The sequence below is a fragment of the Silurus aristotelis genome (genome assembly GCF_946808225.1).
Source record: "Silurus aristotelis genome assembly, chromosome: 8".
NCBI lineage: Eukaryota > Metazoa > Chordata > Actinopteri > Siluriformes > Siluridae > Silurus > Silurus aristotelis.
Genome location: NC_139581.1, coordinates 8,441,374 through 8,462,885, shown reverse-complemented (window position 1 = coordinate 8,462,885; position 21,512 = coordinate 8,441,374). Strand labels below are relative to the sequence as shown.

Genomic DNA, 21,512 nt, shown 5'->3' with positions numbered 1-21,512 from the left:
CCAAGTTTCCTCGCGGACCAGCACGCCTTTTCCTGGCGTCCGCCCGAGTGCTCGCGCCCTTTTACCGGCGCCCGCCCGCGCTCAGTCACCATTCGGCGACCCTTCCGCCCTCTTTATTGGGGTCGCCGGACTGAAACAGAGCGCACTGATTAGTCTCATCATCTGCAGGTGTTTCTTACTGTTCGTCCCGTCCTGCTTCACCCTCCACTCGCTGGAACACCTGCATTAGAGCAGTTACCATTTGGTGCTTTAAGTACAATTCACTCATACTGACCACTGGATGTTTAATATGGCACCTACTACATAAATTACATTGGAAATATCAGAACAAGGTCATACCAAGTACACTGTGATACCAGGTTATTTGATAACATATATTAATTACTGACTGGAAAACAAAACACTTATAGTGCTATAGTTCTGAAGTTATAGTATCACATCTAATTTATCTAATTTATATAACTCATGTAAACACTGTATATCCTGCACTTGCTGCTATTGCTCTTCTGGTTGCATTTCATTGCCTTGTACTTGTACATGTGTAATGACAATAAAGTTGAATCTAAAAAAAAAAAAAAAAAAAAAGAAAAAACAAAGATATTGTCTGCATGGTAGGTCTTGGTCTAATGAGTATGGTTCATAAATCTGAATACATGTTGTAGTATCACGTTCTAAAGCTTAATAATAATGTTACAAAAGAAATCAGTACATTTTTGAGTCATGTTTTGACTCAAATGAAAATGGCTTCCAAATGCATCTATAAGCCTGGTATACTTGTTTAAAGGCAATGCAAGAGTATGAAGAGACAGTAATATGTGACAAGCCTCTCAAATAATACAATACCATTCTTGTAAATAAAACCATCGTAAAGGCCATTTGTACGTTCTACAATCAGCAGGATTGAACACAACCTATATTGTTTTTAATCTTGTTTGGCTCGATCTGAATCGAGTTCTAAACTTATCCGAGTTCCACCCCTCATGCAGCTACAGCACTCTGATAGCAGCGGGTGTATTTGAGCGTCTCAAAGAGCTGCGGTGACACATACAAGAAAGTGCATTTCAACTGGCAGGTGGCCCAATTATCCTCTTCCCAGCAATTAGGCAGCACACATCATCATCATCTTCAAGGGCATCGGCAAATATGTTTTCGCTCTCGTTTTCCAGTAGAATGAGTCAGCCATGACCAGCATCAGATTTTTTTCTGTGAACCTGACAATGACATTGCCCAAAAAAGGCCCTACGAACGTCTGGCACTAACACCCAACCACTTGGACTAGTTGTTTGTTTACTCAATGCCAATAGCGACTATTGGCCAGTTTGCACGTGCAGAAGGAATAAATTCGCAGCATCCTCCGCAAATCATGTAGATCTGGCAAACCTTAGTTCAGGAGGACATTGAATTGGCAAGCCTTGTTGTCCCATCTGGAATTAATGATGTGTTTTTGAGAGACGAAGGGACCACGGAGATGCACTAGTCCTTCAATGTCTGGTTTTGGAAAGTATGGACATTCTGGCTAATCGGAACATGCAGATGAGGCCGTGGAGGTTCATTGGCCATTCGACAGGCTGGAAACACACACCTCTATAAAAACAAGCTGTTGACTGATGCAAGCCAGTTAGAATTTAACATTCATGGTTCTAACGCTGCACACGAGAGGATAAAACATAATCGTGAAATAGGGCCGAAGAAAAAAGGGTAGCTCAGTCACATTGCTGGGATAATAACATCCCCGCTAACATCCCCAAAGGATGCTAAAGGTAAAATTAGATCACAGCAAATTGCACCACCATTGACTCAACAACCTGGCCTTCATCAGTGGCATTCATTGGCTTCGACCTGGCAATAATCACCCAGGAGAAAGGACAATGAGAAAGCCGCAGGCATCACAGCGACCGGCCATCTGCACTCTCCAGCAGATCCTCAGCTACTTTACGATGAAGGAACCTCTAACCGTGTAACCTTGCCATAGTCGTGTCTTCAGGCCAAATATCTTTTGCTTTAGTTTGTTTTTAAATGAATGGCTTTTTTTTTTTTTTTTTACTGCACATTTAGAAAAAAAGACGGGTCCAAACTGGATCCAGGGGAACCTGAAGTTCTAGATCTAGATCTTTTCCAACTGAAGAAATAACTGGATGTGCCCATGTGAAGCAGTAAAAGCATCTGGAAGACCATTACGGTGCACGATGATGCTTTTCTTCAACACAGAAGAAAATAACATTGCTTGAAATAGCATGTTACATATATCCCTAAGTAAATTAAGTTCTATCAGATGCAATACATTTATTGAGAAGAGTTTTGTTTGGTTTTGTAATTGTTTCTATAATGGCTAATTTACACAGATGGACTAGAAAATAAAATTAAGAAATATTATTTCACATGGTATAATCATTTATATTCTGATGCTTTTTATGAGACATTTATAAGGAAACATTAATGGAGGGAAACTCTAGTGTCAGTGTTTTGTCAGAGGTTTATAGCTATAAACTGGTACAAAGTATAATGTAATTTTCCTTATACATAAATGAATACAAAAATAAAATTAAACATTGTTTTAGAAGGATAACAACACGGCCTAACAATCCGTGTTTTGCTTCATCATACTACCTCGTCGATGATTATTTTCCTAAGACGGCAAGTCGTGTTATGTTTGAAACCTTTCACATTATATTCAATGCTTGTGAACATGGTGTCAAATATTGTGTAACCAAACAGTTACAAACATAATGATAGTTCCTGTTAGTGAGCAGACACCAAAAACCTCTTAACTGCAACCTTTGGCTGTACGATTTGCATGGTGCTACAAGTTCTGTTATTTGTGCAATGAACAAAGGAAGTAATGTATTCTCTCGTAGCTCTGCCTGGAAACATGTCAGTCTTCTCACACTGAAATATGCATTTTATCAATGTGGAAATTGACTAATCTCGACCCACTTTATTCATCACACTTGAAAGAGGCCCGATCAGGATGCACCCGGATCACCTGCAGGGATATGAGGAGATTTGAGGGAATTAGATTGGCTCTCAGCATCTGAAGGTATCTTCTCAGTTGGAGTCATAGGGGGAAGCTCAGTTGAGGCTCAGCTGGATCTCTCCATGGCACGGCATGTCACACCACAGAGAAATCCACTCACTTCACTGCAGGGGTGACGTTGAAGTGCATAAGCAGTGCGACACACACAGTGACAGTGAGTGAAAGGAGGAAAAGCGGGGGATAGAGATTTAGATACAGAGTCTGAGTTCAATATATCAACCCCATTTACAAAGGTTTTTCTGGCGAAACGATAGTCTGTTGTTTTGCTTGGCTAGTTTATTTCACTATTTCTAGTCTTCTTTTGTGAAAAAATGCCTTTTTGGCCAAAACATGTCACCTATGTCTTTCTGTCATAGTACTTCCTCTATGGTCCCTATGATGCAGCATAACAATATGTATGTACAACACTTCCTGTAAAAAAATTCAATAGTTATAGGAGATTTAAATTGTCCTTATTAGAATTTATTTGAAATGCAAAATGATTGCATTTTATTTCTTTCTATATTCAAATTTACAGCTATAACCAAGTTATAGCTGTATTGAGACAGACTAGCCTTGACCATTATTTCTCCTTATATTCATATCAAAAACAACAGAAAGCAAGGCAAAGCCATGATCAGGAATATAGCAACCATACAGTCAAAACATATTAAGCCATATTCAGAGTGGATACATTTTAAATAAGGTGGTGGAGTAATGGATTTTTCGTACTGATGCATCTCTGGAATTTCAGTCCTGTTAAAGCAGGTATGGTATTATTTTTTAAGGGCTGAGTGTCGCAGGGTCTGGAGTTTGTGTGTGTTTTACAGACTGTAAAAGGACATGGCATGCTCATCCTGGTTTGATCATATCCTATGACATGCATAGTCTTCGCTTTATTAAGGAGGATGTTTCCAATCATTTCAAGCCAAAATCCAAATGAGTTTAAAACACAGAACAACAAAAACAAACATATAAAAATCCCTTGTTGATTTCGGCCAACAAGTATAGCATACATACACATACATGATCTATTTGAGTAACATAAATATCAAATCAAATCTCATAGAAAATCAATGGTACTCTAATGGCGTATTCCACATTATTCGTAGTTGCAAAATCATTGTAAAATAATAGTGTTTTAAAACAATGATAACCATAAAAAGCCAAACTATCATATTAAGACCATAGTAAACTATAAGAGCTGGTGACCCTGAAGACCTGCTGCAAACTAATAGTCCTGATTTAGAAAATCCATAGTTTTACTGCAGTGGGTGAAGCAACGTGATGATGTTATATTGATCTGCCACCCTTTTGGCTCGAGTTAAAGTTGCATTCTTTAAGATTGAATCGTTTTCTTCTTTCAAATTAGTCGCTCAGAGAATCTGCTCCGTTCACTCGAAATGATCTCAGAAACCTTCAGCCAAAACGTCTGAATAGAGTACAATCAAAATTAACATCAATAATAAATAATAATAAACCATTTAATTCAAGAAGCAAAATCATTTCATTTAGAACAATGATGATCGAACACATCGGACTGCTAATGCTTTAAAATGCATTATTTATTTGTATACGCACTTATTTACCTGTGAAAAGTTTGGACACGCCTGTTTATTCAAGCATTGTCTACAACTCAGATATGACACATGGTATAAATCATGCAGTGCTTAAGAATATCAAAACTATTTTATATTTTAAATTGTTAATGGTCCTGATGATGATCAACAGTCTCATCTCCTCAAACAGCTTTTCTTCTAATACATCCCACTTCTTCTCTAAATACGAATTTATTGGTATTTCTACAGGCTTAAGTATTAAATAGCTTATTAAAAGTAATGCTTTTATTCTTGGATGTTATTATGCATGTGTTTGAGAAAAATCGATGCTAACCACGTATTCAAACGCGTGAAACGTATATACATTTAAGGTCAAAACTTGTTTTTTTTTTTACTATACAACAACCTCAGCACACTGTAGGTCCATTCAATATAGCTGTGTTACCTACCTAGAGACCAAAAGCAGACGAGTTTTCCTACAGCACAACAGCGCCCCATACTGTCCACAAGCAGCACACACAAGTGTCAAATGCGCCTCTGGAAAATTATTTTTTATGTAGCATGTTCATCTATTATTCATTGTGAATAAAAAGGTACTAATGTGTATGATTGAAAATAGAAATGCAGAATTGCAAGAATGGGTCCAATTGAGTTCAACAATGTTTTATTGTTTATTGAGGTTTTTCATTTAATCATCACATTTTCAAATAACCCTAAAAAAAAGTGTTAAGCTGAGTAAAAAATGTATTTTGCATGAGATTTTTTTTTCAACTGCAGCGAACCGTACTAAGAAAATATGATATATGGATAATGATTAAAATATGAAATGTGTTACTATTTCATTTCAGTTTTCAGAGCTTTTTTTTTTTTTTAATGATTGCCGTGTTGCGTATTTAGCATGGAAAAATCTGTAATTACCTGTAAGCAAAAGCAATTGGGATGTCGTAAATGATTGCAGATCATGAAAAAAATAATTTTGTTTAAATTCAAATGCATTTTAATTACAGTCATCTACTATAAATGCTGTGCAATTAAATGTACTGATGATTTTAATTCCTAAAAGCTGGCTTATTTAAAACCACACTCCTCCGGTGAAAGCAAGGCCAAATGTGTTTAAGCAAAACGACATTCACTGGATAGAGATAAGGCTGTTTCTCACATTAACCCAAACACTCGAACTTGCCCAAATTCATTCCTATCGACCAAAGCCCAGACTTCATCACAAATTAAATCCCAAATTAAAGCGCAGCTTTCCCTCACACCATCTGCTGAGCCTCTCCAAGTTGTCTCCACAAAGCTCAACCCGTGATATCTCAGTTCTCAGTTAACTTCATTAACATGTCTATCTCTCACCTAAAACCATCCTCGGCACTCCAGCTTAATTAAAAAGGGCTGTGTTCACTCGCTACATTATCCACGAGTGTGTGCTTGCATGCTAAAAAGCTGGTCTGTCTATCTGCTGTGATGAAGAATGAGCGTGCCGGCTCACTATCGGGAAATCGGATAGTTCAATGACCAGGCGAGATTGCTGTTTTCTGAAATTACATCTCATGCTCTCAAAACTGCACACATTGAACACAACTTGCCCATTTCTCCCGATCCTCCCCAGAGATTAATTGCAAAATAAGCCATGTGCTCAAAACGAAATGAAACTCGGCAACCAAATGAGACACATACACACAACACACACACACACACACACACACACACACACACACACACACACACACACACACACCACCATTGAACCAATTGGTTTTAGTGATGGCCAATTTCACACTAATGAGAGAATTCCTCAGCAAAGGAATAACCATCTCTGGGACCTCTGGTATATTTTACCCTAAACACTTGGGGTTCTGGGAGATTCCTTTTGCAAAACTAAACAACATACCATAGATTGCATGTATAGCGCAGGATATTCAGAACATTCACGGGTTCTCTTTTGGAGCCTTATTAACAGCAAGTTGCGGATTATGTTAAAATCCGCGGGAATCCGCAGCGGGACCGATTGTTCAGGAACGTTAGGAATAACATTTTAAACTGTGTTTTCTCTAACAATTTTCATAAACATTTTTAAAATACATTATTGTATTATTCATTTTAAGTGATAAATAAAGCATTTATGTCCATTACTTCACATTTTCTGTTGAGTTTGCATCAAAAAGGAACTAATTTACTGGCGTAATGTCTAAATGAATTCAATAAGGTACCATAGAGGCTGCGGGGGTTTGTCCAAAATTTGTGGATTTTCGAAACATCTGAGACCATAATCTCCACGAGTTCCGGGGGACCACTGTAGTCTGGGAAGCCTTGAGGACTTAAATAAAAGTGGACAAATATTTCTAAACCACTGGTTTTTCAGAAGCCTTTCTTGTGAAAAGGGCTAAGGCCCTTCTAAGGGCTAAGGCACGTCTACAACTAATCCAGATAAATTTGAAAACGGTGTAGTCGTCTAAAAACACTCCGTGTCGACACTTTTGTTTCCAATTATTTCCCAAAAGTCGCACATTGAAAAAAAAAATGAAAAAAGTTATGTCCCTGTACTTCTCATGAGCAGAACGTAAGACGCTCCTGCGCCATTTCTGCCTGCCGTTTATTTACTTTCCGGCTCTTTGAAACATTGTGGCAATGATTAAAATCGCAGAATTGTTTTCGAAAGTTTTCTTATTTATTCAAAAAGCTATGCTATTTTAGACTTTTGTCCACATTGAGAGAAAATTGTTTCAAATGAAAATGTTTTAGTGTGGACATGTCCTAAGTTGCTTGACAGCTCAGAAATGAGAAGCTTGAATCAAATTAAATATATCCATTTTACTTTAGCTGTGGCGACCCCTATTGGGAGAAGCCGAAAGAACAAAAAGAAGAAGGAGAAGAAGAAGAAGAAGAAGAAGAAGAAGAAGAAGAAGAAGAAGAAGAAGATATTCTTTTTACTTCAGAATGTGGAAAATTATGGATGCCTAAATGTTTTTCTTTGTTTGGGAACAGTTTATCCAGCTAACTGTAAAGAGTAAAGTATTTTTCCCTCCACAGAAATGATTAGAGAGTATTATAGATTGAACACTGCATTTCAGTAGATATATCTATACATAATATATGTTGATTAATCTACAGTATATACTTGGATGTACAACAAAAATCATGTTACTTCATGTTAATGCTGATGTCATGCATTAACACCATGTTGATGTTGATAATTTTAAATGAATGTAGCAATGGTCCATTTTTGTACATATTCTTTTGATTTATTTGCTATTTGACTTGGTTTAACACTGCATATAATTTAATAAACCTCCAAAAACCTTTGTCTGTGGTCAGTGACAAAAAAAAAAAAAAAAAAAAAAAGTAAACAAGATTTGTGTAGAAATCATAAAACTCACCCATGTGTGGAAAACATGGCAAGTTTTTCTAGTATTATTTATTTTCATTTATCTTTGGGAACTGTTTAATTCTGGCCAGGGATATGGTTGATCCTTGGACAGTAGGAATGTGGCAGGAATTTATTACGGAAAACTCGCATCTATCACACGACACACAATAATTTAAACTATTCATATCTATTTAGCATATAATCTACAGATGTTTTTTTGGAAATAAACTTACAGAGAAAGCCTGCTACTCCATAGACAGCTTACCACTTACTCAACAAATATGAGGCAATGCGGTTGAAACCCAACCTTTGCTTTCAGGTCCAAAACTCAGATTTCTGTTGCAGTTCTGCGCTTCTGTTTCCACCTCACAGGTCAGATTAGCAAGGTTCTATCTATCTTTCCTGCGAGGTGAAAGCCCAAAAGTACCTCCCTCACATAAGCCTGAACTGGTTCTTTTTGGACTGTGAGCAAAACGTGTTCTGACCTGCATAAACGAACAATAGAAACACACTAGGATTTGATTTATACAGCAGACTGAACACTGCATACTGATAGCACACTTGCACACAGTAATGACTACATGCAATCAGTCATGACTGGAGGACTGGGAACCTTTCACAGCCTTTACATGGAGCTGTTGAAACCTTACCTGAGGTCTTAGAAAGCTGATTAGAGATGGTCTAAGGTATTATTCTGAGCAGACTTTGACTCACTTCTGCAGCCTCTGAGGTTAAACAAATTTCCAATTCACGTTGATGCTTCAATAGTGGCTCTCAATTAAGAGTCCAATATCTGTGGAGCTCAAACTCCATTTAGCTAATACATTTCCTAGCTCATTGGCCTTCCATGCTCACTTAACCTGGGTCCAGCTAAACTATTTTAACGGTTTTGTGTGTCTATCACCTCCCAGCCTCTCTGAGGAGCCGATATTCTCTCGCCCTGGATCCGAAAACGATTTTATATATTAAGTAAATGCCACTATGTAGGTGACATTTAAGCTGCAATGTTTTGTAAAAGCATGTCCGGAGAGAGTAAGGACATAGAAGATGAATTTATTGTTCAGAAAGCATGATGCTAAAGGGCAATGCGGTTGTATTAATTAAGCGCAGTTAATCAGAATTTGCTAAAGGGAAGTTGGCGTAAATCCGACTTTAAGCCGCAAACAGCTGTCTATATTTAACGTATGCATTAAAGCAGGCTGGTGCAGTTTTACAGTTTTTAAAGTAAACATCCATTTTTTAAGTTTTTGAAGTAAATATCTGCACTTGCATGCTAATTTCTCCTTTACATCAACAGAATAATGTGTCCACACAGGTGCTTGTTCAGTCCCTCATCATCGCAAAACTGGACTACTGCAATTTGCTCTTAGCAGGTGTTTTTCTCTGAAAGAAATTGCAACTAATCCATAATACAGCTCCATGACTTTGCAACCATCCTAATTTCTCCTACACCACCCTACTCCTACATTCCCTTCTCTGGTTTCCTGTATCTTCCCACTTCAGGTTTTAAACACTGATGCGTGCCTGCAAAGTCACAAACGAGTCAGCGCCCCCTACCTCTCAGAACTTACCTTACCAAGCACTGCACCACAATCCCTTTGGTTCTACACTCAAATGGTCCCTCGATCTTTCAGGGTACAAGACAGACATGCCTTCAGAATTTTACTTTTCTAGCAGTGAGGTGCTGAAAAGAACTTCCACTTGATGTCCGAACAAACCTACCTCTTTCAGAGGTTTTAAAATAAGCACTTCCTAGGGTAGAAAAAAAAAAAGTTTTCTAATCATTTTCTTTTCATCTTTTTTATTATCAGTTTTAAACTGATGTTCTCAGACAGCATTTACATTCATGACATTTAGCAAATGCCAGTACCCAGAGAAACGTACAACTGTGCTTTAATATCTCCATCAATGAATAAATCAACACTGGCTGTTTAGGTTGCAAACTTAAATTGCAAAAACTTTATTTACATAAAGACGTATAACAAACAGGGTAAATAATTGCTAGTTCAAGTGTTTCAGGAAGAAGGAGGTCTTCACCCATTATTTGAAGATAGGCAGCAACTCAGCTCTTCAGACATCTACCGGAAGTTCAGGCACCATCTTACCTACCTCTTACTCTGAGAGACACTGGGACCAGTCGAGCTGCTAATATATCGTGGTGTGTGGTACAATGCGAGGACTGATGAGAGTTTTGAGGTCCATCTCCGGCTTTGCAAGCAAGCATTAGTGTTTTAAAGAAGCCAGTGGAGGAAACGCAGCAGTGGGGTGGTTTGTGAGAACTAGTGTATGAGGCAGGTTGAACACGAGTCATGCAGCTGTGTTTTGGATCGTTCGCGTCAGACGAATTGCATTGAGTTAGACCTTCCAGCAGAGATTTGCAGACGTCCAATCTCGAAAGAGACTGAACGAGCACCTGAGCAGCCTGTGTAGATAAAAATCTTTTTTATGTTGTAGTGAAGAAATCGACAAGAGCGTGTCACATTAGCAGCATGTGTGGGAAAAGGACAGAATAGAACAGAAATATTTATTGAGACTTTAAAGCACCTTGAATGTCATGTCGTCTTCCAAAAGACATAAATGCAAATATTTATCTGAGAGATGTCTGTTTTTATAAGATTTTTTCCCCCTAATGAAATCTTTCTTGATACAGCTTGTTGAAGAATGATGTGGGGAGAAAAAACACATTATTTGCAAGAGAATTATTCATTCATCAACAATAACAATAGCACTGTTCCAGTCAGGATCATGACTTGGTGTGAGAATACATACTGAACCCATGGCAGAAAACCCAAGAGAAGCCAGAAGTACCAATTTGGTGACTTATAAATACGATATAATACTATATAATGGGGAATATAATAAGGGAATAGGGGTCTTGCTCAGATAATAATCCACGCTCTGAGATGTCTGGAGCTGCGAGACAGCAACACTCTGCTGTAACACAGTCCGGTGCAGTACCTTGTTTAAATGAGGAGCTTCAAATGTGCAACATGACCAGAACTAAATTGGTTACAGCTGAAGTGAATTTATACTTGTCTGAATCTGCAATGCCGAGTGTTCAATCTCCGATCAAGATTTCCTCAAGGACTTCTCTAGTAGTAAAATGTATAAAAGCAAAGTCAAAAAAGAGGCAGCACATTTATCAGACATTTACTGTACCAAGGGAACAAATTCATGGTAAAGCTTCATCGATCCGACTAAATCAAACTCCCTTCTGAGGTCTTCTAAAGACAAGTCTTCTTTAACCTCGAACGTTAATATTCTGAAATAAAGGGAAATGGTGTTAAAAGGAAAGAAAGGTGAGGAGGAGAAAAAGACATTAAATGACAGGCTAATGCAATAAACTGTGTTCAGCGTAAAGGGATTTCGAAAGAAGTGTAATGACTGGCAGTTCTTACCTTTTGAAATCCGCTGTAAAGGGCACTTCACATAAAACCCTTAGCATCTTCTCTTTACACCGTTTGCCTGAAGAGTCCACGTCAACTTTCACTGTTCTCTGAAGATGAATGTATTCCTTTGGGATTAAAAGTTTTTACTCAGTTATATTTTTTTATTGACCTACAGGAAATTCAGTTTTAAAAACAGACATTTTGCCTGGTTAATCAGCATAGAGATGTTTGGTGTTTCATGACAGGGATAGTTTGTATTTATACATGTACAGAACCTGTTTCCAGACCTTTGATAAGCACTTTAATATTGAACTACAGTACAGACCAAAAGTTTGGACATGAAGTTTTCATGACTATGAAAATTGTAGATTCACACTGAAGGCATCAAAACTATGAATTAACACATGTGGAATTATATATGGAATTATATACATTACAAAAAAGTGTGAAACAACTGAAAAATGTCATATTGTAGGTTCTTCAAAGTAGCCACCTTTTGCTTTGATTACTGCTTTGCACACTCTTGGCATTCTCTTGATGAGCTTCAAGAGGTAGTCACCTGAAATGGTCTTCCAACAGTCTTGAAGGAGTTCCCCGAGAGATGCTTGGCACTTGTTGGCCCTTTTGCCTTCACTCTGCGGTCCAGCTCACCCCTAAACCATCTCGATTGGGTTCAGGTCCGGTGACTGTTTAGGCCAGGTCATCAGGCGCAGCACCCCATCACTCTCCTTCTTGGTCAAATAGCCCTTGATGCCTTCAGTGTGACTCTACAATTTTCATAGTCATGAAAATAAAGAAAACTCTTTGAATGAGAAGGTGTGTCCAAACTTTTGGTCTGTACTGTATATGATCCCTTTTGATTTCTGGTATGACTCGATCTTTATACACTATATGGACAAAAGTATTAGGACACCTGACCTTTCCTGCCATATGTGCTTCTTTTTCAAACTGTTATCACAAAACTATATGAACAGGACGTCTTTGAATGCGGTATAATATAATTTTGCGTTCGCTTGAACTTGCAAACTCAAACCTTTTCCAGCATGGCGATGCCCCTGTGCACAAAGCGAGCACCATGAAGATATGGTTTACATGGTTTGGAGGGAAGCTCTCATCACTACTGAACACCTTTGGGATGAATTGGAACACTGGCTGCACCCCAGGTCTCCTCATCTCACCTACATCAGTTCCTGGCTTTACTAACACACTCGTGGCTGATGAACACAAATTTCTACAAGCATACTTAATCTACACAAATCTAGTGGATCATTTTCTTAAAGAGTGGAGCTAATTATAAGAACACATTGGCAATTAATGTGGAATGTGATGCTCAAAAAGTACATACAATACTTATGACCAGGTGTCCGCAAACTTTTGGCAATATAGTGTATTTTCAAAATAGGGGTTGAGAAAACAATGAACAACACCAAACTGTCCCAAAACATAGGAACCTGGTTCTTGTTTATAGATTGCCGTAAGCCTGTGTCCTAAACCACTTCATTAAGAATAAGGTCTGAGGCAGACAGTTGTACAGAAATAAGTGTAGTAGTTTTTTAGCTCCCATAACAACACTCAAGAACACATCTAATATGTAATTTGAAGCCAAGTTGAGGGTTTGTTACATCTCAGTCAGAAATCAATTGTTCTTCTTCTTTCGGCTGCTCCCATTAGGGGGCGCCACAGCGGATCATCCATCTCAATACCTCCCTGTCCTCTACATCTGCCTCTTTCACACCAACTACCTGCATGTCTTCCCTCACCACATCCATGAACCTCCTCCTTGGCCTTCCTCTTTTCCTCCTTCCTGGTGACTCCATCCTCAGCATTCTCCTATCAATATAACTCATGTCCCTCCTCTGCACATGTCCAAACCATCTCAATCTCGCCTCCCTCACCTTGTCACCAAAACATCCTACATGCGCTGTCCCTCTAATAAACTCATTTCTAATCTTGTCCATCCTCATCACTCCCAACGAAAACCTCAACATCTTCAGCTCTGCTACCTCCAGCTCCATCTCCTGTCTTTTACTCAATGCCACTGTCTCTAATCCATACAGCATCTCAGGTCTAAACTTTCCCTTTCATTCTTGCAGATACCCTACTATCACAAATCATCAGTCAGAAATCAATTAACACCCTTATTTCTTGATAATACCTTAATGCTTTCTTTTGTTCCTTGCAGTAAAATTAAAATGGGCCTTCCCACAAACAGTCTCCCCACCAAGCCCAGCTCTGAAGTCCACTTTTCAATCAGTTTGATATATTTAGCTTTAGAGCGCATATGATCCAAATGCAGCAATGCCATCCACGTGTCCTCTGCTTCCCTTTCTGCTGTATTGGAGCAGTCTGGGGTTTTAATGAGGCCGGCAATATTATACTGAAGCCACGTGACTAGATGGTGGACCATGGGCTCAGGTGGAAGGCTGTGAGCTTTACTGAGCATTGCTCTCTTCAGCTCCTGGCAGTGGGTCCTGGAGAAATCGCTGGAGGTGACGCTGATATCAGGAGGGGTTTGAGGGTATAGAAGAGGGAGGTGGAAAGTGAGGTTCACGGTTTTTCTCCCGCTGTCTGTGTCTATCGGAGTGCAGATGCGGTACACGAGTCCTGTCTGAGCTGTGTTTGAGAAACAGATTGACAAAGCGTTAGTAAAACACGGACCGTTTCTCACACGACAGTATTAACATGATGGATTGATGGATTCCATGCAGAGATGTGGAAGTAACGAAGTACAAATATCTGTGCTTTTTACTTCTTACTTTTACAAAACAGCCTCGTTACTTTAGTTTGAATCTTTTTGGTGAATATTTTTTATTCTCGTTGCACCGTTTTCAGCTCATTAACCTATTTCTTGTCATTGCGTGGCTTTTTCAATCCACTGGTGTATCATTGCCTGGTTCTCACGCACCACAAACGTAGACTAGGTTTACGAAGCTCACAATTATGTTATGTAAACATGACTGAAAATAGAGACATTCCTGATCACCTGATCATCATCATCATCATCTTTTCTCTGATTGTGTTCTATATGGTGGATGTTCAGTCTGGATACATTCATTAGGTAACAACATTAAAAACTATTTTGTATTTATATATTAATATGACGTGAGGTCCAGTTACCAGTGTGACACTAATACAGATAGTAGTAATGGCTACTTTTAACTTAAGTACATGTCAGAGTACAAACTTCTTTACTTCAACTTGGAGTAAAAAAGTATAGTCAGTATTTTTTTTTTCAGAGTCTTTTAAAACATGAATATCTGTACTTCTACTTGAGTGAAGGATGTGTAAACTTTTGCGATCTCTTATTCCATGTATATATTCCACAGACCATGTATTCGGACAAGAGTTCACAGGTTTGTAGTAATACACTAGTTTAAATGCAGTACTGTATCTATAGGAACAACATGTAGGGTATAAAGTGATCCATAAACACTGATCGGGCATAACATTATGACCACCTGCCTAATATTGTGTTGTTCCTTTTTTGCCAGAACCATCGAGCATTAACAGCATTAAGTTCTTCAACAATTTGAGCTACAGGAGTTCGTCTGTTGGATCGGACCACAGACTTCACTCCCCACGTGCATCAGTGATCCATGGCCGCCCATGACCCTGTCGCCGGTTCACCACTGTTCCTTCCTTGGACCACTTTTGATAGATACTGACCACTGCAGACCAGGAACAGCCCACAAGAGCTGCAGTTTTGAAGATGCTCTGACCCAGTCATCACCATCACAACTTGGCCCTTGTCAAATTTACTCAAATCCTTACGCTTGCCCATTTTTCCTGCTTCTCACTTTTTAACTTTGAGGACAAAATGTTAAATTGTTGCCTAATATTTTCCACCCACTAACAGGTGTCATGATTAAGAGATCACCTATCATAATGTTATACCTGATCGGTGTATAGTTAACATTATAACATTATATTATTAACCTTACCTGATTCCTCAATTAACTCAAATTCATCTTTTTCGCAGAAAATAGCAGACAACACTGACAGTTCATCCAGCGCTTCCTCTGACATCTTCCCAACATCAGTGCAAACGTGCACCAAACTTCACCAGCTGTTTAGCGTTTGGATTCCACAACCGTATTCAGACTATTCCCGCCTCCTCTACGGTGATTGGCTAGTAGCTCGTAAAGTCCAGCGTGCGGATTGGATGTTGTACACGTGACCACAGAACGCGAAAGACGTTTTGGAGCAGTTATGAAGTCACATAACTTCATTGGTATAATTTGTTGTCTTTTTAATAAACATATTTTATCGGTTTTACTCAAACTGACGGATTGATAAAAAAATAAACTTTTATTTAATCAAGGGAATGCTTATCAACGTTATTAATAGACTAGCCAATCATATTACAGAAGGCGGGACGACCCATGTACGGGTAGTTACAAAAATAAATAGACGGTGGATTTGTGGTTGTAGGCAGAAGCTTGAGTCCGTGTTGCAACATTGATTCTAGAAATTGCAGTTCCGGTTAAGAGACTATATTGTAATATCTATATCTATATATCTATATATAGATATAATTTATTAATAGCTCTATCATAATACTGAGTGAAAGCTAGGGTCATTTAAACAGCCTCAATAAATGTTTCAATAAAAATAGACTAAACAGACACTGTGAAGCAGTGAAATGGCACCTAAACATTTACCAGCCTGCTTAAGTTTAATAATCCAAATGAATTCAGTTATATTTGTATAACACTTTTAACAAAGGATATTGTCCCAAAACAGCTTTACAGAGATAAAAAAGGTTATTAAATATGAATGTATACATTAGTGTATAAAGGTTTATCCCTAATGAGTGAGCTCGTAGTGGTGACAGTGGAAAGGAAAACTCCCTGAGATGGTATGAGAAAGAAACCTTGAGAGGAACCAAACTAAAAAAAAAAAAGAATCAACCCTCATCAGGGTGGCACCAAATGTCCATTCTTCATGTTGAGGTGTTCTGTTCAGTGATGTGTCCTTACATGAACTGTATAAGTAAACTGCGGCCATAAGCCATTCTAGCAGACTGTTGATATTAACTACAATCCAAATCCATCCTTCCATCCATAATAGCCTTCTGGTAAAAAAAAAAAAAAAGTGCAACAGTTGCACAAATTTTTTTTTTATTGAACATATGGTGACTTTCATCCAATGGGGATGTAAATCATATTACAGCAATTGACAGAAAATTGGGCATCAGTGTGAAATTTAGATTTGACCCCCTGGATAAACATCTGGAATGCAAAAAGGACAAACACTTTTTTGACTGTATAACTACCATACATAGCACTTCATTTACTATTTCATTTCTTATTTCAAAAATTAATAACTAAGTAATTGTTTTAGCTGTAAAGTTGTGATGCAACGTAATTTTCTCTCAATAGTTTCAGTCCTTCGTTACACTTCTTAGAGACAGCAAGTTTATTCAACCGTGATATACATTTATAGTTCTACACATGTGCTATTTCCAGGTCTGGTTTTTATAGCCCATATTAATAATAATAATAATAATAATAATAATATTAATTAGTACAGAACTTGGACAGTTATTTAGGTATGTGCAATGGAACAATGTGTTCAGTAAATGTAGCCGCTTCTGTAAAGTAAAACGAGCACAAATCATTGGCAATAAATATAAATTAATAGAAATCTCCTATATTTCTGTTGTGCAGCACAGCTTCATGAAGAGGTCCATCTCCACCATGCCACCTTCATGCGATCCCACACAGCTCCTAAAGAGTCGAACGCTGGACGGACGTCTAAGACGGTGTGGTTCGACCCCTGACCTCCGTCATAGTAGTCAATCACATATCGTACTTCTTTCCCGCAACGGTCCAAAATCCAGTCATGTCGGTCAAATGGCAGCTCATGCCTGAGACAAGAGAGATGGAAGAAACCCCCCAAAAGAATAATCAGAAAAGCAATGTAGATCCAATTTCCTGAGTCTGAATCGAAGTCAAATTGATGCGTAGAATTAAACAAACCAAAAGAATGCTAAAGAAACTGTTGGCTAAGGGGCATGAAGGGCTGAAACATACTCATAAAACTCTCATTCACTGAAAAATGACTGGAATACTGGACCTTTGGGAAAAATAAACAGAAATATAACAATGGATAAAAGTGTGTAAGGAAACAGAAATAGAAAAGAAAAAAAAGTGGGAAATAAATAAATGACAATAATTATATAAATAATGTGTTTGTCTCTCACATCAAGTGTATGCAGAATACTGAGCATTTCTGTGAGGCTTCACTCTTAGATTATTAACAGATTATTACAGATTCCACTGTTACAATTGTAAAGCAATTTCCATTCTCTGAGGTTCATTTTGAAACTCACCCCATCCAGTGACGAAAGCGAGCTCTCGGAGTGAAATCTTTTGCTTTGCCTCCAAACCTTTTTAGAGCAGGTCCACATGGACACTCCCTTTAGATGGCACACAAAAAAGTCACAACTAATCAATAAGGACAGAGACATTGCTTTTAAGACGTACACGTATCACTTGTCTCACTTTGAATGGAGAGCTTCCCATCTCAAAATCTCCTTCCATGCCTGCTCATTGTTCTGGTTGTGAATCGAAATGATGTTCGTCATGTCTTTTTGAGAGATGTCTTGCTTCCTCCAGCGCCACCTGGTGGACACACATCAGATGAAGCCCATAATAATGACGATATTAACGGCACTTACATAAATGCTTAGTAACCATTTAGATGATTTTGGACTGAAATTAATATTAACAGTTTTGCACCCAGTTTCATTCAGTGAGCAGTTGATAACCTGATAAAAAATACAATTAATAAATATCCGGTGTTAGTTGAGGATGGTTTCTTCTTTTAATCTGGTTCTGCTCAAGGTTTCATCCTAATATGATCTCAGGGAGTTTTTCCTTGCGACTGTCACCTCTGGACTTTTTCATTAGGGATAAGCATTTAGGGATAAACTTACAGGGAAAAACTGATTAATGTAAAAGTGTACAACCCTCACATTTCAGCAACCATTGCAGTATATCTTCTCATGGGACAATACTATAGAAATGAAACATATTTAGAGTAGTCAATGTGCAGATTGTGTTGCAGTACAGATTTACTGTTCTTTGAAAAAACTATTGAACGTACAGTCATAATTGTCAAAATATTTGGCAACAAAAGTGAGTACACCCCCAAGTCATAACAGCTGTATGTTGTGTAACCATGCAAAGCTACATGTCCTATTAATCATGTTCATGTTTTTGTCTACAAGATACACAATTTGATAGAGCAGTTAGAATTTGGTTCTTTGAATACAATTCTCTCATACTGACCACTGGATGTTCAACATGGCACCTCATGGTAAAGACTCTCTGAGTATTTGAGAATTAGAATTGTTGCTCCCCACGAAGATGGTCTAGGCTGTAGGATCGGTAACACCCTGAAACTGAGTTACAGTACAGTGGCCAGGGCCATACAAGATGGATTCCACTTGGAACAGACCTCACAAGGGTCCATCAAAGGAGTGGATTAACACTACAGTCAAACATGGTGGTGGTAGCATCATGGTCTGGGGCTGCATGAGGGCTGCTGGTACTGGGACGCTGCAGTTCATTGAGGGAAACATGGATTCCAACATGTACAGTGACATTCTAAAGCAGAACATGATGCCCTCCCTTCCAGGAATATCTAACACACTCACCCTTTTCTCAGCATGGCATTCCAGAACATCTGCTCAGAGGGATAAACCCAGTTCTGATCGGATCCTGAGCGAGGGATGTGGGACTCCTCTCGCACCACAGACAGAGGAAAGGGCTGGCCGGGAGAAGGGTGCTGGTTAGGTGGAGGCATCTGAAAATCAACAGGAAAATCATCAGGCCATTCTGCACCCTCACTAACAGTTCACTCTGCTTTCTTCTTCAGTCATCTTCAGTAGCTGCATTTTTAATGAATGATTGAATAAATGAATGAAGGAAGAGCACACCATATTGGCAGGGTCGAGGTCAGCTGTTTGTTTGCTTCCTTTAGCTCCCGTCACGGGACACTGCACAAACTCGTAGGCTCTGTCCTGATGTGCTGGCACATCTGGTGCACTCTTGGGTTGTTCTGTAGTGGATGCTTGGTGCATGGGGCATTCGGATGGAGGTGTGGCTAAACACAGGGACACAAACAAAAATAAATGATTAAGCAAAATAAAAAAAACGGCACATAATAATTTTTACAAAATGTTGCTTATTGTTGCTAAAAACCTGTGTCCTAGTGGCTATCTTGAAGCTGAATTTGGCAAAACTATCTTTATAGAACCTTTTTAAATAATGCATGAACACAAAAAATAAAAGAATTGGACATCAATAGGGTCAATATTTGTGTAGATTTTCCAAATATAAAAAAAAAAGACATATGAATAAGATCAGATTTATTAGTGTTTATAAAACGTAATTCATTATAACCTCTTTTAACGTCCTGGTGCATGGGACAGCCCTGGGGTGGCGCTCTGCTCTCATTAGACATCACAGCAGCCTCCGCTTTAACTGCGCCGAAAAGACTGGACATGATTTCTGTCAGGACGTGGACACGGTAAACAACTGTCACAGACGCCATATTAAAAAAATGATCAGATCAACTCAAATCCAGCTGCACAACACATTACGGTTCATGTTTTGGCTGATAATAACCATTTGTGGCAGCAGGTGCGTGAAGCACAAATGGTTATTATCCATGATGGTGCCTCTAGAACATGGTCTTATGTTAAATACACAGAATAATCAATAATGTTTGTTATGTATAGATCCAAAGAAAATTAAGTCACAATCACGAGAAAATAAGAAAGAAAGAAATATTATAATGCATGGCCTCTTAGGGACGTCTGTAAAATACTGATATTACAGTAATATATACAGGAATATTTAAAAAATCCCAACATTGCACTGTTGTAAAAAGTTTAGAAAAGAGCTACTACTCAATACTTTAGTGCTATGCTATTCTATCTGAACTGTAGCTCATTGGAACCAACTTTACTATCCAGCAATACAATGACCCAATGCGTATATTCAAACACAAAGTGTTGCCTAAAGAGCAAACAGTAGTCTGGAGTGTTATCTATCATGGAATGGCCTGCCCAGTCACTGCACATAAAAATCCTACTGAACTGCTCTTGAATGAACTCGATCGCATTTTCAGGAAGAAATTTCTGACTAGAAAAGAACACTTTTGGCAAGTTTTACAAGTGGCATGGCAAAGTATTTCAGCTGAATGTTCGGAGAAACAAAAACGTGTGCAAAGCTGTTATTCACCCAAAGGGAGGATTTTTTTAAAGGAAAATAAAGCTGGTTATTTGTACATTCATATGATTGTGTAGTCATATGTTGAATGACCTAAAATGAATTTGCTTAAAAAAAAAAAAAACATTTAAAAAGAGTCACAGGGGTCTTTTTCAAGAAGAGGAAAAAGAACATTAATGCAGATATTAAACACAAACAGCAGTTTAACAATGGATGCATATTGACCTGCAACTTTAAATAATGTACACAATGTAATGAAGTAGTATGTAAATAAAGATATATATATATATATATATATATATATATATATATATATATATATATATATATATATATATATATATATATATATATATATATATATAATTATATTTAAATGACATGTATTTCAATAACCAATTACCAGGAGTCATGGCACACTTCATAATGAACAATTCAGATATTAGACTTAAACAATCCTAAATAATTAAACCTTTTTATAAATATTGATGTACATATTTTCAATCATTCATAAAAAATGCTGTAAAAATGAGTTTCTCAAGAGTCCTTGCACTTATCACCATATCGTAATATTTATAATCAATAAAGCGTGACTTTAATTAATAAAGAAAACAGTAAACTCTGGCTGTATTACCTGACTATAACACTGTTCCGAGAGTCTGATCTCTGTATTAATATATGTTCTATTTCTTCAGTAATGATTGACCCACTACATCCCCATGTTCTTCTCAATGTCGAAACCCAGCAAACAACGTGAACCGGCTTCTTCATTGGGATCAGTGGTGAAGCACAAATGGCTCTATAAATATTTATCGCCACCTTTTGGCTGGAAGAAGAACAGCACAATAATTATTCCCCAGAGTAGGGGTGTAACGGTACACGTTTTCGTACCGAACTTTTTCGGTACAGGGCTTTCGAATGCAATCCTTTTTTTTACTTGCG

The 21,512-nt window shown here is 38.1% G+C and overlaps 3 protein-coding genes and 1 long non-coding RNA gene across 5 annotated transcripts in view; 2 read left to right on the top strand and 2 right to left on the bottom strand.

The window, feature by feature from the left end:
* Positions 1–21,512, top strand: part of LOC310729533 (NACHT, LRR and PYD domains-containing protein 3-like) — a 191,808-nt gene that overhangs the window by 99,382 nt on the left and 70,914 nt on the right. The gene's annotated exons all lie outside the window — the stretch shown is intronic.
* rwdd3 (RWD domain containing 3) lies at positions 9,899–15,432 on the bottom strand. 2 transcript variants are annotated; one of them, XR_014534609.1, is made up of 5 exons: positions 15,270–15,432; positions 13,484–13,941; positions 11,338–11,453; positions 10,728–11,201; positions 9,899–10,575 (listed from the first exon to the last, which is right to left on the bottom strand). XR_014534609.1 is itself a non-coding variant. In XM_083548146.1 (4 exons), exons 1-4 carry the CDS (start codon positions 15,352–15,354, stop codon positions 11,090–11,092), a joined length of 771 nt encoding a protein of 256 aa, XP_083404272.1. In that variant the 5' UTR covers positions 15,355–15,432; the 3' UTR covers positions 9,899–11,089. The 2 variants fall into 2 exon arrangements, 1 of the variants encoding a protein (XP_083404272.1); XM_083548146.1 differs by having other exon boundaries at positions 9,899–11,201.
* On the top strand, positions 15,897–16,556 carry LOC310729494. The gene is made up of 2 exons (XR_014534573.1): positions 15,897–16,261; positions 16,339–16,556. It is a non-coding gene; the product is annotated as an uncharacterized lncRNA (long non-coding RNA).
* hccsa.1 (holocytochrome c synthase a) lies at positions 16,449–21,363 on the bottom strand. The gene is made up of 7 exons (XM_083547685.1): positions 21,205–21,363; positions 19,740–19,847; positions 19,274–19,440; positions 18,992–19,140; positions 17,835–17,954; positions 17,663–17,749; positions 16,449–17,197 (listed from the first exon to the last, which is right to left on the bottom strand). The coding sequence occupies exons 2-7, from the start codon at positions 19,840–19,842 to the stop codon at positions 17,005–17,007; spliced, it is 819 nt and encodes a 272-aa protein (XP_083403811.1). The 5' UTR covers positions 19,843–19,847; positions 21,205–21,363; the 3' UTR covers positions 16,449–17,004.

What these genes read in the sequence shown, in the direction of transcription:
- rwdd3 (XM_083548146.1), bottom strand. Translation starts at nt 15,354, where the DNA reads ATGTCAGAGGAAGCGCTGGATGAACTGTCAGTGTTGTCTGCTATTTTC. An exon ending in TGAGTTAATTGAGGAATCAG is followed by an intron (nt 13,942 to 15,269) that starts GTAAGGTTAATA and finishes TCTCAAACACAG; the next exon opens with CTCAGACAGGACTCGTGTAC. An exon ending in GAACAAAAGAAAGCATTAAG is followed by an intron (nt 11,454 to 13,483) that starts GTATTATCAAGA and finishes TTAATCCCAAAG; the next exon opens with GAATACATTCATCTTCAGAG.
- hccsa.1 (XM_083547685.1), bottom strand. Translation starts at nt 19,842, where the DNA reads ATGTCCAGTCTTTTCGGCGCAGTTAAAGCGGAGGCTGCTGTGATGTCT. An exon ending in ACCTCGACCCTGCCAATATG is followed by an intron (nt 19,141 to 19,273) that starts GTGTGCTCTTCC and finishes GTTGATTTTCAG; the next exon opens with ATGCCTCCACCTAACCAGCA. An exon ending in CGCTTTCGTCACTGGATGGG is followed by an intron (nt 17,198 to 17,662) that starts GTGAGTTTCAAA and finishes CTCTTGTCTCAG; the next exon opens with GCATGAGCTGCCATTTGACC.